At 38.7% G+C, this 12,958-nt stretch overlaps 1 protein-coding gene across 6 annotated transcripts in view; it reads right to left on the bottom strand.

The window, feature by feature from the left end:
- The window catches only part of ABCC4 (ATP binding cassette subfamily C member 4), a 147,020-nt gene that overhangs the window by 43,893 nt on the left and 90,169 nt on the right, over nucleotides 1-12,958 (bottom strand). For 4 of the 6 annotated variants that reach the window (XM_051780581.1, XM_051780582.1, XM_051780583.1 and 1 more), the window contains 2 exons: nucleotides 3,015-3,165; nucleotides 2,265-2,384 (listed from right to left, as the gene is read on the bottom strand). The exons of 1 other annotated variant lie outside the window; for it this stretch is intronic. In XM_051780581.1, coding sequence (XP_051636541.1) covers nucleotides 2,265-2,384; nucleotides 3,015-3,165 — 271 coding nt within the window. The remainder of the gene's footprint in view (nucleotides 1-2,264; nucleotides 2,385-3,014; nucleotides 3,166-12,958) is intronic. One more of the 6 variants, XR_007903379.1, reaches the window with a different exon arrangement.

Here is a 12,958-nt window from a genome sequence, read left to right as displayed (position 1 = left end):
AGTGGGGTCATCGTGCATAAAGGAAGGAATATGACAATCATGGGGACTAACAAAGACTCATCATGGTATAACTTCTGAAGATTCATGAGCCTGCTTATAGAGATGGACACTGGCAGGAAGGAAACTCGGGTTCGATCAAATCTCAGCATGCCCTTTAGATGTTTGTTACCTAAAATTTATTTAATATTGAATTCATAGGCATGCATGAAAGTGGTTCAAAGCAAGTGTCCTGTGTCCTAGGCTCAGGCCTAAATAAAGCAGGACACTACTCCAGCCACAAGTGCTAAACAAAACCCTTGCTGGTTGAGAGAGCCTTCTGTAATTCAGTAAAGAATTTAAAACTCTTTAGGAGACTCCAACTTTATGAGCTAGCATGAAAGGTATCCTCTTATATCAGCTACTGCTTGCTCACATTTAGTATCGAAGAAGCATTCAGGGTGTGAAAGCAACTTCAGGAGATTTCTAGTTCAACCTCTGCTCAAGCACAGTCAGCTCTGAAGCCAGACCATGCTGCTACATGCTTTATGCAGCTTAAGTCTTGAAAATTGACATGGATGAAGCCTGCACAACATCTCTGAGAAACCTGTTGCTATGCCTGACTGCTCATGGTGAAAAAGTTTTTCTTGTGTTCAGGTTAAATCTCTCTTGTTACAACTTATACCCACTTGTTGCTCTTACCACTATGTACCATGGTGAAGAGCCTATCTTTTTGTCAACATCCTTGCAGGTACTGGAAGGCAGCTATTAAATCACCTGTAAGCTGCCTCTTTGGCAAGTTGAACAAGCCCAGTTTCCTCAGCCTCTCTCCACAGAGAGATCTCTTCCGTTAGTACGCTATCCTATTGGCACCTCCACTGAGGGCTAACAAGTGCTGAGAGGGATGATTTTCCTCATTCCCTGGTTATGCTCCTGTTAATACAGCCCAGGTGTTGCTGGCTTTCTTTGCTGCCCAGGCACATTGCTGGTTCATATTCCCTGTGAGGACCAAAAATTTCACACACACTAAGCAAGTCGGTGTACCCCAAATACTCTGGTGGGAAAGACACCAAGACAAAGTGTGTAGGTATGCAAAAGAGTGTGATAATAAGCACTGAAGCTTGATCTCAAAAGCAGGTTCCTGATCTGGCCGGGAGGGGTGTTATGGACAGTTTTGATAGGGAGACACATAAAATTGACTGGAAAATAGTGTGTTTGTGTTCCTTAGATCTCACCTTAAAATACACGAAAAGTATTTCCTCTAAAGGTCATGGTCCTCTTTTTTGTATAGTGAAGCTTGTATGTGTAGTTTATTGACTAAAGATGTCTTCTAATACAAAGCTCAAAACCAACTTTGTCTTCCCTCACTAACAGCTGCTGTTACATTGATCTGGTCAGGTAACTGGCAACTCAAAAATATTAAGAAATGGGAAATTCAAAGCCAGAGGTGCCTCCCTGGAAGATACACCCGTCACAGGTAACTGGGCTCAACAAGGAGGTCAGTGTGCACAATTCTACAACCTGTGATAAACTACTTTATCACAGAAAAGATCAACCGGTCTTACCTTTTAGATCTATAATTTACAAAAAAGCCAGAGAACATATTTGTATATATGTTACGACAGAGAAAATTCACAATCTTACCTACCAAACACAAAATTGCACTCTTGCACTCTGCTGCATCTTAAAAAACACTGTAATAGAGAACATTTAGTTGACAGAAGGTAAAGAATCACAGTGCAAGCCTGAATTACATTACTTATGCTTGCAGAATATTAATATTTTACACCTTCTGGTCATGTTAATACCATATATTAGATTTAAGCCCTGAAAGCTGCTCAAAGTAAAAAAATAAGTGAGATCCATAAAACTCTTCCAAGGTGATTTATAATAATAATCTCTGCCCACTCCTAGCACTACTAAACATTAAATGCTTCATAACATAGCTTGTTTCATCTCCCCCCCCCCCCCTTTTTAAAGATGGAATCCAGGAAAACGTGAAAAATTATTCTTTAAGTATTCTTAGCAGGCATACTTTCAAATGTTTATCTTATGCATTGTTAAGACATACGCGTGCGTATCTCAAATTACATTACAGCCCAAAGTAAACTCCCTAAATCTAGACAGATAATAACGTTTTTGTTCTAATAGAGAAATTTTACCCTAAAGAGACAAATGCACAGCTCCTACTGATTTTAATGCACATTATACACATGTCGCTGAGGGCATACGATATTTCCCTCCTACAGTGCAAAGTATTTGATTTTTCACGTCAATTCATCACAAACCTGAGTGGAGGTCTTGGTGTGCATCAAATAATTTTTGAAATCTTTCCTCTGCTTTCAAAGCCCGAATAGTCCATAGACCCTGGAGGGATGACGACAAGTGAGAGAACACTGGACTTCGAGCTACAAAGGGAAATAAGAGTACCTTAACAATAGCTGAAGGACAACATTTAATTCTTTTTGCACCACACTAATCTTTAATCCTACTACTTTATATTTAACCATACAAGTTACTCTACTGCATCCTTTTAGAATAAATATGCAGTATCTTTAACTAATGTCCTCTTACTCAATTAGAATCAGACAGACAGCCAGGCAGATTAATTTATACAAAAATGCCTTACATTTTTAACAATTGCTGTCACTGAAGAAATTCCTTAAGCTTTATTAATGACATCAGGTACCCATGTTTGTTATTCAAAATGCTTAGTATTTCATATCGTAGCCAAGCTAAAGTCAGGCACAAGAGTCAGATAAGGTCAGAAACACCATTAGTATGTTCATGCAAGGTCCCAAAGACCAGCAGCTTAGCATGTTCTTTATTTACAGATAGGTAAACTAACATACACAAGGTTTATCATTATGCAAAACAGGAGTTAAGTGTGTGATTCACTAGTTGAGAACCAAGGCAATAAGGAAGTTATTTGCATAGCAAAAGAAAAAAAACTTTGATGGACTGTCTATAAAATAGTAGCATTTCACATAATAATAAGCAGGGTTCAAACTAACATTAAGTCCCGCCAAACTACATACTTGTGGATTCTAGACGTTTAATATCTCTTGAAGTGTCTAAGAAATATCGTCGAAGAAAAATGAAAAGAATAAATAGTGGAATTAAGGGGATGAGTATCCAAGGAATCACTGCCACAGCCACAGCCACCACACCAAAAATCTGTAGGAGAGTCTGGAGCACAACAGAAACAAAATAAAAAACTCTTTGCCAGAAGAATTTAATTTAGAACAAGTATAAAACCATTTAACATGCTATTCAAACACTTAAATATTTAAACATAATTATCAAATTCAAGAGTGGATGCACTGTATAACATATGAGCAACATCTACTTTTAAGCAACTTGGAAAATTTACAGTAATACCTAAATTGACTAACTGTGCAGTTTATGGTTTTTTTCTGCATTATTTTTGCTTTAAGAGATGTCTTTTCAAAACTGGTTGACTGAACATTACTGCCTTTCTTTGTAAACTATTTTGTGACTGCTGTAACAGAGTAATAGATAATTAATGTAACAGACAACTAATCTTAATCGAACCCAAATTGTTACACACTGCAGAAGTGTCATTAAAAGCTAGTTTTACCAGGTTTACTAAAGAGGAGTATGATGTGAATAGCTGGGGTAAACCTGACTTAACTCTTAGAAAACTAGATATAATGTGGAAAGAAGCTCTGTTGCTTAGGACAGCGGATCCTGGCCCAATTTTCTGAATTCAATCCCGCATTTCCTGCAGACCCTTTCATATCCTTCATCAAACTTTCAGTTTGAACACACAATCAAACCCATCATCTGCACACAAATTTATTTCAGAACACTAGCTGTGCATGTATGTTTGGCAGGATCCTTGTATACTGTAATTAAGGTGTGCTCATTTGCTCCTTAAAAAGGGGGCAAAAAATCCATACAAGAATAAACCCATCCTGTACAAAAACAAGACAACTGAAATCCCAGTTCAGGACTAAATTCCTGTATTACTCTCAGTAACAAATTAATTAGAAATTTTTTCTAAGAAATTTTCCATTTCATGGACTGTAGAGGAGCCACCTCTTCATCATCACATACAATGCATACGTGGATTCCAGCTGAATTTTGTGGCTGCCTGATTTTTAGATCCCATTGGTGACTACTGGGTGCTGAAAATGCATGTTTTGCAGCAAAAATGCTTCCATCCCTTTATCCGTGCATTGAGTTGGAAAAGTTAAGCAACACAGAAACACATCAGCTGAGATCAGATACCAGAGAGCCACCTGGGTCTTCAAACACTTTCAATGGAAATGCCTATGAAACATTGCATTTCCTGTTGCACTTCTGGTAGCCCCCCCTCCCCCCCATGCTCTGAAGTCAAAACCGAGCACAACCTTTACCCCTAAATTTGTTTTTTTTTTTTTCTCTTCAGGCTTCTCTGACTTATCCTAATTTCACTTGACCAAACAGCAAACCCACACACCTTATATATTATGACTGCATGAGTCAGCACAATTTAAGTTCAGTTCTAGACAAGGTCTTAGCTTATGATAGAAGATTTAGGAGTGTAACAGCCTTGCAGTCTCATAAATCTTGAAAGCACATTTTAGGGTCTCATAACTCAATTAAGGAAAATACCTATAGGGTAGGAGCTCTGAAGGAAGCTGCATTACCACTACACTGCTCATTTGTGGGTTAAGGTGTTGACAGCATTATGTTGTTTGACCTTCTAGATACATACAGTAGATCACAAACATTTTACCTAGATTTCATCAGGAGGAGGTAAGGTGGCAATGAGAGTGCATGGTATTTCACCTAGATCAATTATGCACATACCTATGTCAGCACAAAGTGAAATAAAGCACCCTGACTCCTCACTAGCACTGCCATCAGCCCTTCTCTACCTTCCACTTCTCTGGCATTCTTTAGAACCCTGTAAACGTATTTCCTTTTTACTGTGGGGTGAGGAGAAAGAAAATAAAGATTCCAGACCTCCTACAAATTTGCTCCTGTCTAGATCCCCATGTTCCTCTGTACTACTCATTATCTCTGCCAAGCCTGTCAGCCATCCACATGCTGGCTAATTTCTAAAGGCTCCCTCACCTCCATCCTTATCAGCAGAGGTTGAAGTCCATTCCTTCCTTCTGACAAACTCACTCCCGAATCTGCATTATTCAACTGCTGCCTTCCCCTTCTCACTCCGTCACTTCCTACACAGTCACAAAAAAGCTGTTTCTGAAGTACATAGTCTCCTCATACCATCAGCCACAAATCTGAAATGAAATGTTGAGGAAAGCTGCTTCAAGAAAAAGAATTCTGAGGAAAATACATGCTTCTTAATAAAAAATAAAAAAGGTAAACTGAAGTTTTAGTGATGATAACCTACAATATGTTGCAAAGTGCCGGTGGGGGTGGGAGTGGGAGTAAAACTATTAAGATCCAGCTTCTGTAAACAAAGCCTTGCTATGGCAAAAATACAGGGAAGGAAAAGATGGTTAGGATGACTAAAGTAAAAATCTGACACCGCCTTTGGAAGGAATTTTAGATGAGCCTGCACCACCTTATCATTATAAAAATTTATGATAGGGTGGATCAGTCATGTGTGTTGGTTTTTTTTGAAAACCAAAATTGCATATAAATTAACTCTTAATGAAGTAGTCCAAAAGCCAGACACAACTATTTGTAGACTGTAATCATGTAGTTACTGCGTGAGGTAAGGTGAAGGTTCTAGCTCCTGAGTTTCACAAGAGACAACCAACCTCTGCGGCTGGAGCCTGCCCCAACTTCTAATAGATTCACTGCATGCAAGCTGGAGGACCCAAGATCATCACCAGGCTGACAAATATTAATGAGTAGTCTGACATCTCTCCTTCTGGACACAAGCAGTGAGGTAGGTATTCAGTTTGTGCAGCAAGAAATGCTCAGGACTGAGTATCTAGACTTCGCCTAGCAGAATCAGCTTACAATTGAAAATTGCATCAGAAGGCTAAGCAGGCAAGATTTTCCTACTTAGAAGAAATATGGTCTACACAACCAGTATCTTTTACTGTTAGGGCTTCTTATTGTTTTCTTAATTTTAGTATTCAAAATGTAATGACTGTGCAGAAAATAACAGTCAAATTAAATTAAAAAAAAAACAACAAAAAACCCAAAAAACCAATCAAAACCAAAAAACAGGAGCTGATGAATTACATTTTGCAGCTATCTGCACAGTATTTGAAACAAGGCCACCTTACACAAAAGACAACAGGTGCACAAGCTACTGAGACTAAAAAGATCTGGATGGTTCCAGGAAAAGACCATGGCTTCCAAATGGAGACACATTGTCCAATGTCCACCTTCAAACTTATTTCCATTTCCCCGGAGAAAGATGAATCTCCCACACACAATCTGCGCATAGTCTATCCCTAGAATGCAGAACAGCACGTGCTGTTTCTGTTGAGTCATGCTCTTGCAAGAGTCCTGAGAGATTTTCCTCATGCTTTGGTCAGTCACTCCATTTACTGCGGCTTAATTTTACTTAAAAATCTCCTCTTTTACTGGAACAAGCACAGCCTCCTACAACCCTCTGGGGAAATTAATGCTCTGATAGGACATTCACTTGCGAAACATTCTTTCCTTTTAGCGTCTGACAACCTACATATTCATAATTCTTATAGGTGCTGAGTGATATCCTGAAATTTTTATCTCTAACAGGTCTTGATCTAGGAATAACAGGTATTTCTGTACCACAATCACAGAACAGAAAAGCATTTAATGCCAGATAAAGAAACCATAAGAAAAAAATCCCCTAAAAATCTGGAAAAAACATGGCCATTACAAGCCAAATGCCATACATCTATCACAAGCTGTAAGTCTTACCCTTTGTTAGAGAAATTATACCATTTATATAAGGTTAGAATCTTATGACAAATTGTAAGCTATTCAAAGTAATTTAGTAAAGTTGACAAAACAAAAACGCAAAGCAAAATTTAAAGTTCAAGATGTCTCATTAAAATGTCTATCCTTCCACCCCATAGATCACCACGCTTTGGTATCAGTTATACGCTGAGATCAGTATTTCATGTTTGGTTTAAGTACTTCTATAAAAAGGCACCACACCTTCATGTAGAACCCCACTTTGAACCCCTTAGATCTGCTGGCACATTGCTCTAGTGAGAACTTAAAGAGTCCTTTATCTTCTCTTGAAAGTACCTATAAAATACCTTTCTGCCTTCTAATAAGCTCAAAAGTGTCAGATATTTGAGGTCTTCCATTTTCTTCCATAATAGAAAAACAAGGGGTACCAAGCAGTCGTGTGGGTCTCTCTGGCTTTCAATGCCAAGTTATCCACATGGGTTTGATAGCAATGGTATAGGACCTACTACCATAGGAACCACACTATTCTGGACTTGCAGCTGCTGACCTGGTAGGATCTCGAATGAATGAATGGAGCCCAGGGGATGGGATTTGAGACTTGGAAACCTGAATGTGGGAATCTACATGTGACCTACATAGCGAAACTCCTGTCCTAGCTTACAAGTTTAAAAAGTGATGAATAGAGTAATAAAACTGTTTAGATTGGAAAAGACCTCTTAATATTATTGAGTCCAACCGTTAACAGAGCACTGCCAAGACCACCACTAAATCATGTCCTTAAGCACCACATCTGCACATCTTCTAAATACCTCCAGGGATGGTGACTTCATCTAACCTGTAAGTGTGTACCTAGTGACCATATGGTAGAATATTTCTCTACAGTCCCCTAACTGTATTTACTAGATGCCCTCTGACTACAGCAAAGTAAACATCTAAAGCCCATCAAGCAGATATCTAAATTTTGATGGCTGAATCTGCAGTCAAATCCCACCCAAGAACTGCTTGGGTGTTCCAGGACCGGTTTTACCAACATTTAAGTAGAAGTCAAATACAGCTACCCAAACCCCATTCCCACATGCTACTTCATGGATCCTAATATGGACTCTCAAGGATTATATTAGCCCATGGAACTGCCACAAAGCCATATTAATTTAATAATAGCAATGGTGCATGTCCTGGATGTCAAGTTTGAACCTTCACTGCATTAACTTAAGCCACTCTCAGTCAGGCTATGTTGTCTGAAGTAAAGCCAGGTCAAGAAACTACAAAACCCCACTCTGTTCATACTTCCTTGGCATCACCCTTACTCCTCCTCCCTTACTCCTGATTTAAATTCTTTTCTCATTGAGCCTGCTAAATAATTGCATGCACAATCAATCCCTAATCCAGTTCTGACACTTTCTTTATCCTTGAATGCTTTTTCCTTTAACACACTTTTTCAAAGCAGATTGTTTGGACTGACTGTCCTGCAGCTCTGTTAAAGCACAACTACACAGGCAGCTGGTTACACTGGCACATCAGCAGACAAGTTTCCCTGGAGAGATGACATTGCAATGAGAAGATCAGAGCGATAACCATTTCACTCAGGCCAACTCCACCCAGAGGAGCATACTGAACCACATTGTAGATTTTATGCAGTTTTTCTCCTTCATTACAAAAAAACAGAGGAAACATCCAAAGAGAAACCCTTTATCTTCGTACTGTAATCCTAGTACATAAACAACTCCACTTAATTTTACTCACTTAAGGCAGCCAAGTTAAGGTGAGTAGTCGTGCCTTCAAATTACTTTCTAAAAAAAATTATGGTTTTCTTTTGAAACTAGTTAAAAAAATACATATGGTTGTTTATACTATTGTTTGTATCAAATTGTCAGGAACACATTTGTCTTCAGTGAAAATGCAATGAAGACTTATGAGTACAGAAGAGAAAGTGAGGTACATACAATATTTAAAACACATCTCAGACATTGTCCTTTTCTGAAGCAACCAGAGACAGCAATCTTTGACAGGAATGACAGCACTCAATCAGTGCTAATTCAGCTTCAGGAAAATGTGCATCCACTTTAAAGTTTGGAATTTAAAGACAAGACAACCAATTCACTGAAAAGGTAAAGAAAAGGTATAGTTGGAGAAGAAATGAAAATTGTAATTTCAGATAAACTGAGTGAAAGGAAAAAGAATTAAATACTGCCAGCTCTAAAAGCCTCAAAAACAGCAACCTTGAGTTCTGCAAGATGCTCTCTTCTCCGATGAATCCTGTTATTTGCAATTAGTTGATAAGAGGTTACCTAACTAAACCACTATGTCACTGCAAATGGGTTGAACACATCTGTCAGGTGCACCACAGAAATGTATTCAAAATTTCCAATCACATCCTTAATGCTAGCACCTTCCATTTGTTCTCATCTCTATAAGATAGTCCTTCTGGATCATGGTTTTTCCAAGCAAACAAGCACGTACTTAGCTCCTCAGGGCAGATGTTTTCTGTGCCACCAACATGCTCATTCGTTTGACTTGGCATGCATTTTGTCATTAAGTGAGAAGCCTTAATATTTGTTTGAGGTCATGGCGAACTGTGTGCAATTGTTCTTTAACAAGTGACCTTATAATAAAAAGGGTGTTTTCTTTAATACATTGGCACTGCCACCATTCTGTTGTATTTAAACAGCATCCTATTATCAGTAATCTCTCACCCTACAACAAGGGATAGAAATAGGCTCTCTGGGAACACTGGGCCAGGAGGTTTAACTGTCTTATGCAGAACTTCATCCCAATAGCAGTTTTCAAAAATCACAGTTCATGTGTTGCCTGGGACTTCCAGATATTGATGCTTTAGAAACAAACATGTAATCAAGCTCTGGACTTGGTGATTCTGACGGACAGTCAAAATACTCATCCTTTAAGACTCCATCTTACATTCCTACAACATAGAGAGGTTATTTTCCTTTAAATAATAAATTATCTTCACTCATGTAAGAAGTCAGTTGCCAGGGGCCCTCAGCCACAGTAATAAGTTACTTCCACCTAATACATGTTTTCCATGAAAAACAAGCTTTTATCAGAGCCAAAGCCTCTACTTATGCATCTCTCCACGCAGCTCCTGTTCATATCCACTGTACATGGAAACCAATACAGTCACACGCAGAACGACAGTGCCAACACCCATTCTTGTAAATGGCTGTGGACAATGTATTTTTCTATTTATAAGCAGTAAAACTTGAGTAGGACCTCTGATTTTCTCAAATGCTCTTTTTTATTGCACCTTGTGCCCCCTCGGCCGTTCTGCACCCAAGTGTTCTCAGTGACTTGGGCAGCAAGGCACAACTTTGCAAAGAGGATCACCAGATAAGTGAGAGGTCTTCTTCCTCAAGTTACAGGGAGTTACTTACAACTTTACTGTGATCTCCCTGTACAAATAACATAAACAGTTAATATGTTTTACTGTTCAGCAGTGCACTTCTCCTGTAAATAGTCCCTGGCTATACTCTTACACCGTCCTTTTCTCAAGGAAAAAAAGCTACACACACAAAAACTACTCACATAAACTACTACCGTGACAAATATGTTCCTGTGGAACACCTCAGATGCCAAGCACAATTTTACATGGCAGCTTGAGGAAACAGCATTAATCAGCAAGTGCAGAACACGCACACACACGTGCTTTGCTTTCTTGACAGCTCTTGCCAGAACCTGCCTGAAACAACGCAGAAAAATGTCTGGCATCGCCCAACACTCCCAGAGTTACTCCTCAGGTAACAGAAAGCACCCCTTTTCCATCATATTACTTTAGGGGGGTTGTGGCTCCACTATCCACCACCATTGCCAAGTGTGATCGCTTTGCTGGTTGTTCCACTTGCTTCAAGATTCCCACAGCAATGCGTTCTTTTATCTCATGTATCAGGCCTTGCTGTCTTTTTAAAGAAAAAAAAGAATGGCTTGACAATTCTTCCCTTCTATCTCTTAGAAGTCATTTCCATAATGCTTCCCCAGCTATATAAGCCCAAGACAGTCCCACTGAGTACAGAGCCTTATGAAATCAAAACATTTGATTCAACAATGGGTATTTTTTTCCTTAGCACTGCTAAAATGGTCTATTTCCTACTTTGTTATTTACTCCCGTGTTTAGCACTTTACCAGCAGAGGCTGATTCACCGATATTTGTCGTCAGTCTTACCTCACTTACAACCTTTCTAAAAGCAGATTTTATTTCAGTGATAATTATGGACAATATATACATAGGACAATATTAAAAACATCACCAAATATCTCATTGTATCACCTGTAGTCAGGTTCTCATACTCTCCCCAAATGGCATCTCCTACTGCCACTGCTGGAAAAAGACCACTGGCCTAGACAGACCAGTGCTGTGACCCTGCATGGTATTATTTCATGTTCTTAAGGTCTGGCCCATTAATTTATTTGCTAAAATACTGTCCACTGTTCCCACGAGGAATTCATCTGAGCCGATGATGACACCACCTTTTCACCCATGCTGTGCACACTTTTTTGCAATTCTTATAAACTTCTAGCAAAATTGTGCTTACCACAGGTGCTGCTGCCACATATGTCACTATTTTGCAAACTTTGTCTTTGAGCTCTACGTACTTTCCTGCCTCAGGTCTCTTTCCCTCATGGGCATAATGCCACAGCACTCTCCCCAAGAATAACTCATTTTCAGCTCCATGACCTTTTCTGCTCAGTCAAGTCTAATTGTTTCACCAGAAGTCAATTCTGGGTCTTTCAACAATTTTAAAAGCTTTGTGCTACATTTGAACTGTGGACTTTTCTGTTAAAGAGAGTATCAATTCTTCCATACCACAGCTGTTCAGCCTTACAGCAAGTACAAGCTTTTAAGTATCTTACTTTTTGTTCATGCTATTTAAGAATACACTATTCATGTATTTATTTTTAGGTGGAATGAAGTACTACTCATATTTCTGTAAACACCACAGCAGCCCCTCTGCCCCAGCTAAATGCAAACTATGAAAAATATCAAGGACTACAGCATCAGATATCCTAAGAAATAAAACTACCCTCTCTTTCTTTCTGGTCACACTCTTTCATAGCAGACATGCAAAAAATGCTTTTTAACCTATCCTCGTTTTATTTTTCCTAAGTTCCCCAGAGCTTTGCCACTCTGATAGGACTATAAAATACTACTTTCCCATTCAAAGGAAACTCTTGACTCCTAATTTTTCAGTATTACATTATGTCGAGTAATCACTCAGCTCCAGGAAACTCAACAGCTGTCTGATGCTTTCAGCAACCATATTTTAATGGATCAGTACCAGCCTCTCACCACCACCACCAGGTTTCACCCAGTTCAGCCATTCTCTACATGTACAGAATCCAGTGAGCAAAAAGAAACTTCCTTGGCAGAGATTAAACATTATTTACTATGGTAAACGTGTGCTCATTCCTAATTTGTTACAAATATGCAGCAAACAATCAGGAAGACTTTTTAGAAGTTTATTTATCACAAACCATCAACGAAGGAACACTTACTAATGTAAGTAATTGATACCATGTCTGATACCAAAACCCAGACTTTCTATCAGTGAGAAAAATGAAAAATTATTTTTCTAGGTATTATGTTGTGTTTGACAGAAGGGTGGACAACTGAATTAGGTACCAAAGCCAGCAGTTCTAGAAGGGAAGAATCTCAACCCATTATTTTAGCATACAAGTGACTTTCATAGTAAGAGAGTTCTGCTTATTTAAACATTAGACTGATTTCAAAACCCATTAAGAAAAACAGAAAGAAAAAGATTTAGGGATGTGATTGTGGAAAAAATGCAATCACTCAGCATCCTATTCTTCTACAGTGCAGGAACAGATACCATTAAGCCCTTGAAAGAGCCTTTCTAAATAAACAGATTTTTGTATTCCACAAGTGCAATCCAAATGAATCAGTTTTTAAAAATGATAAATGTCCTGTAACATAGAAGTAACACAAAGAGGTATAACCTTCCCAAAGACATATGAGATTCAGTTACCAGAGCTGAACTCTCATCTTTTGTTGGATAAAACTGCCCATATGGCAGTATCTACCTTTTAATGAACAAAATTGCCTGGAATTTTCAAATCAGCTGATATGTTCACCAAGTAGCCACAGTATTGGTTTCAGCAAGAAAAAACTTCT

The sequence above is a fragment of the Manacus candei genome, unplaced genomic scaffold, assembly GCF_025592945.1.
Source record: "Manacus candei isolate 608988 ecotype Guabito, Panama unplaced genomic scaffold, ASM2559294v1 h1tg000014l, whole genome shotgun sequence".
Classification (NCBI taxonomy): domain Eukaryota; kingdom Metazoa; phylum Chordata; class Aves; order Passeriformes; family Pipridae; genus Manacus; species Manacus candei.
This window is presented reverse-complemented; position numbering and strand designations above follow the sequence as displayed.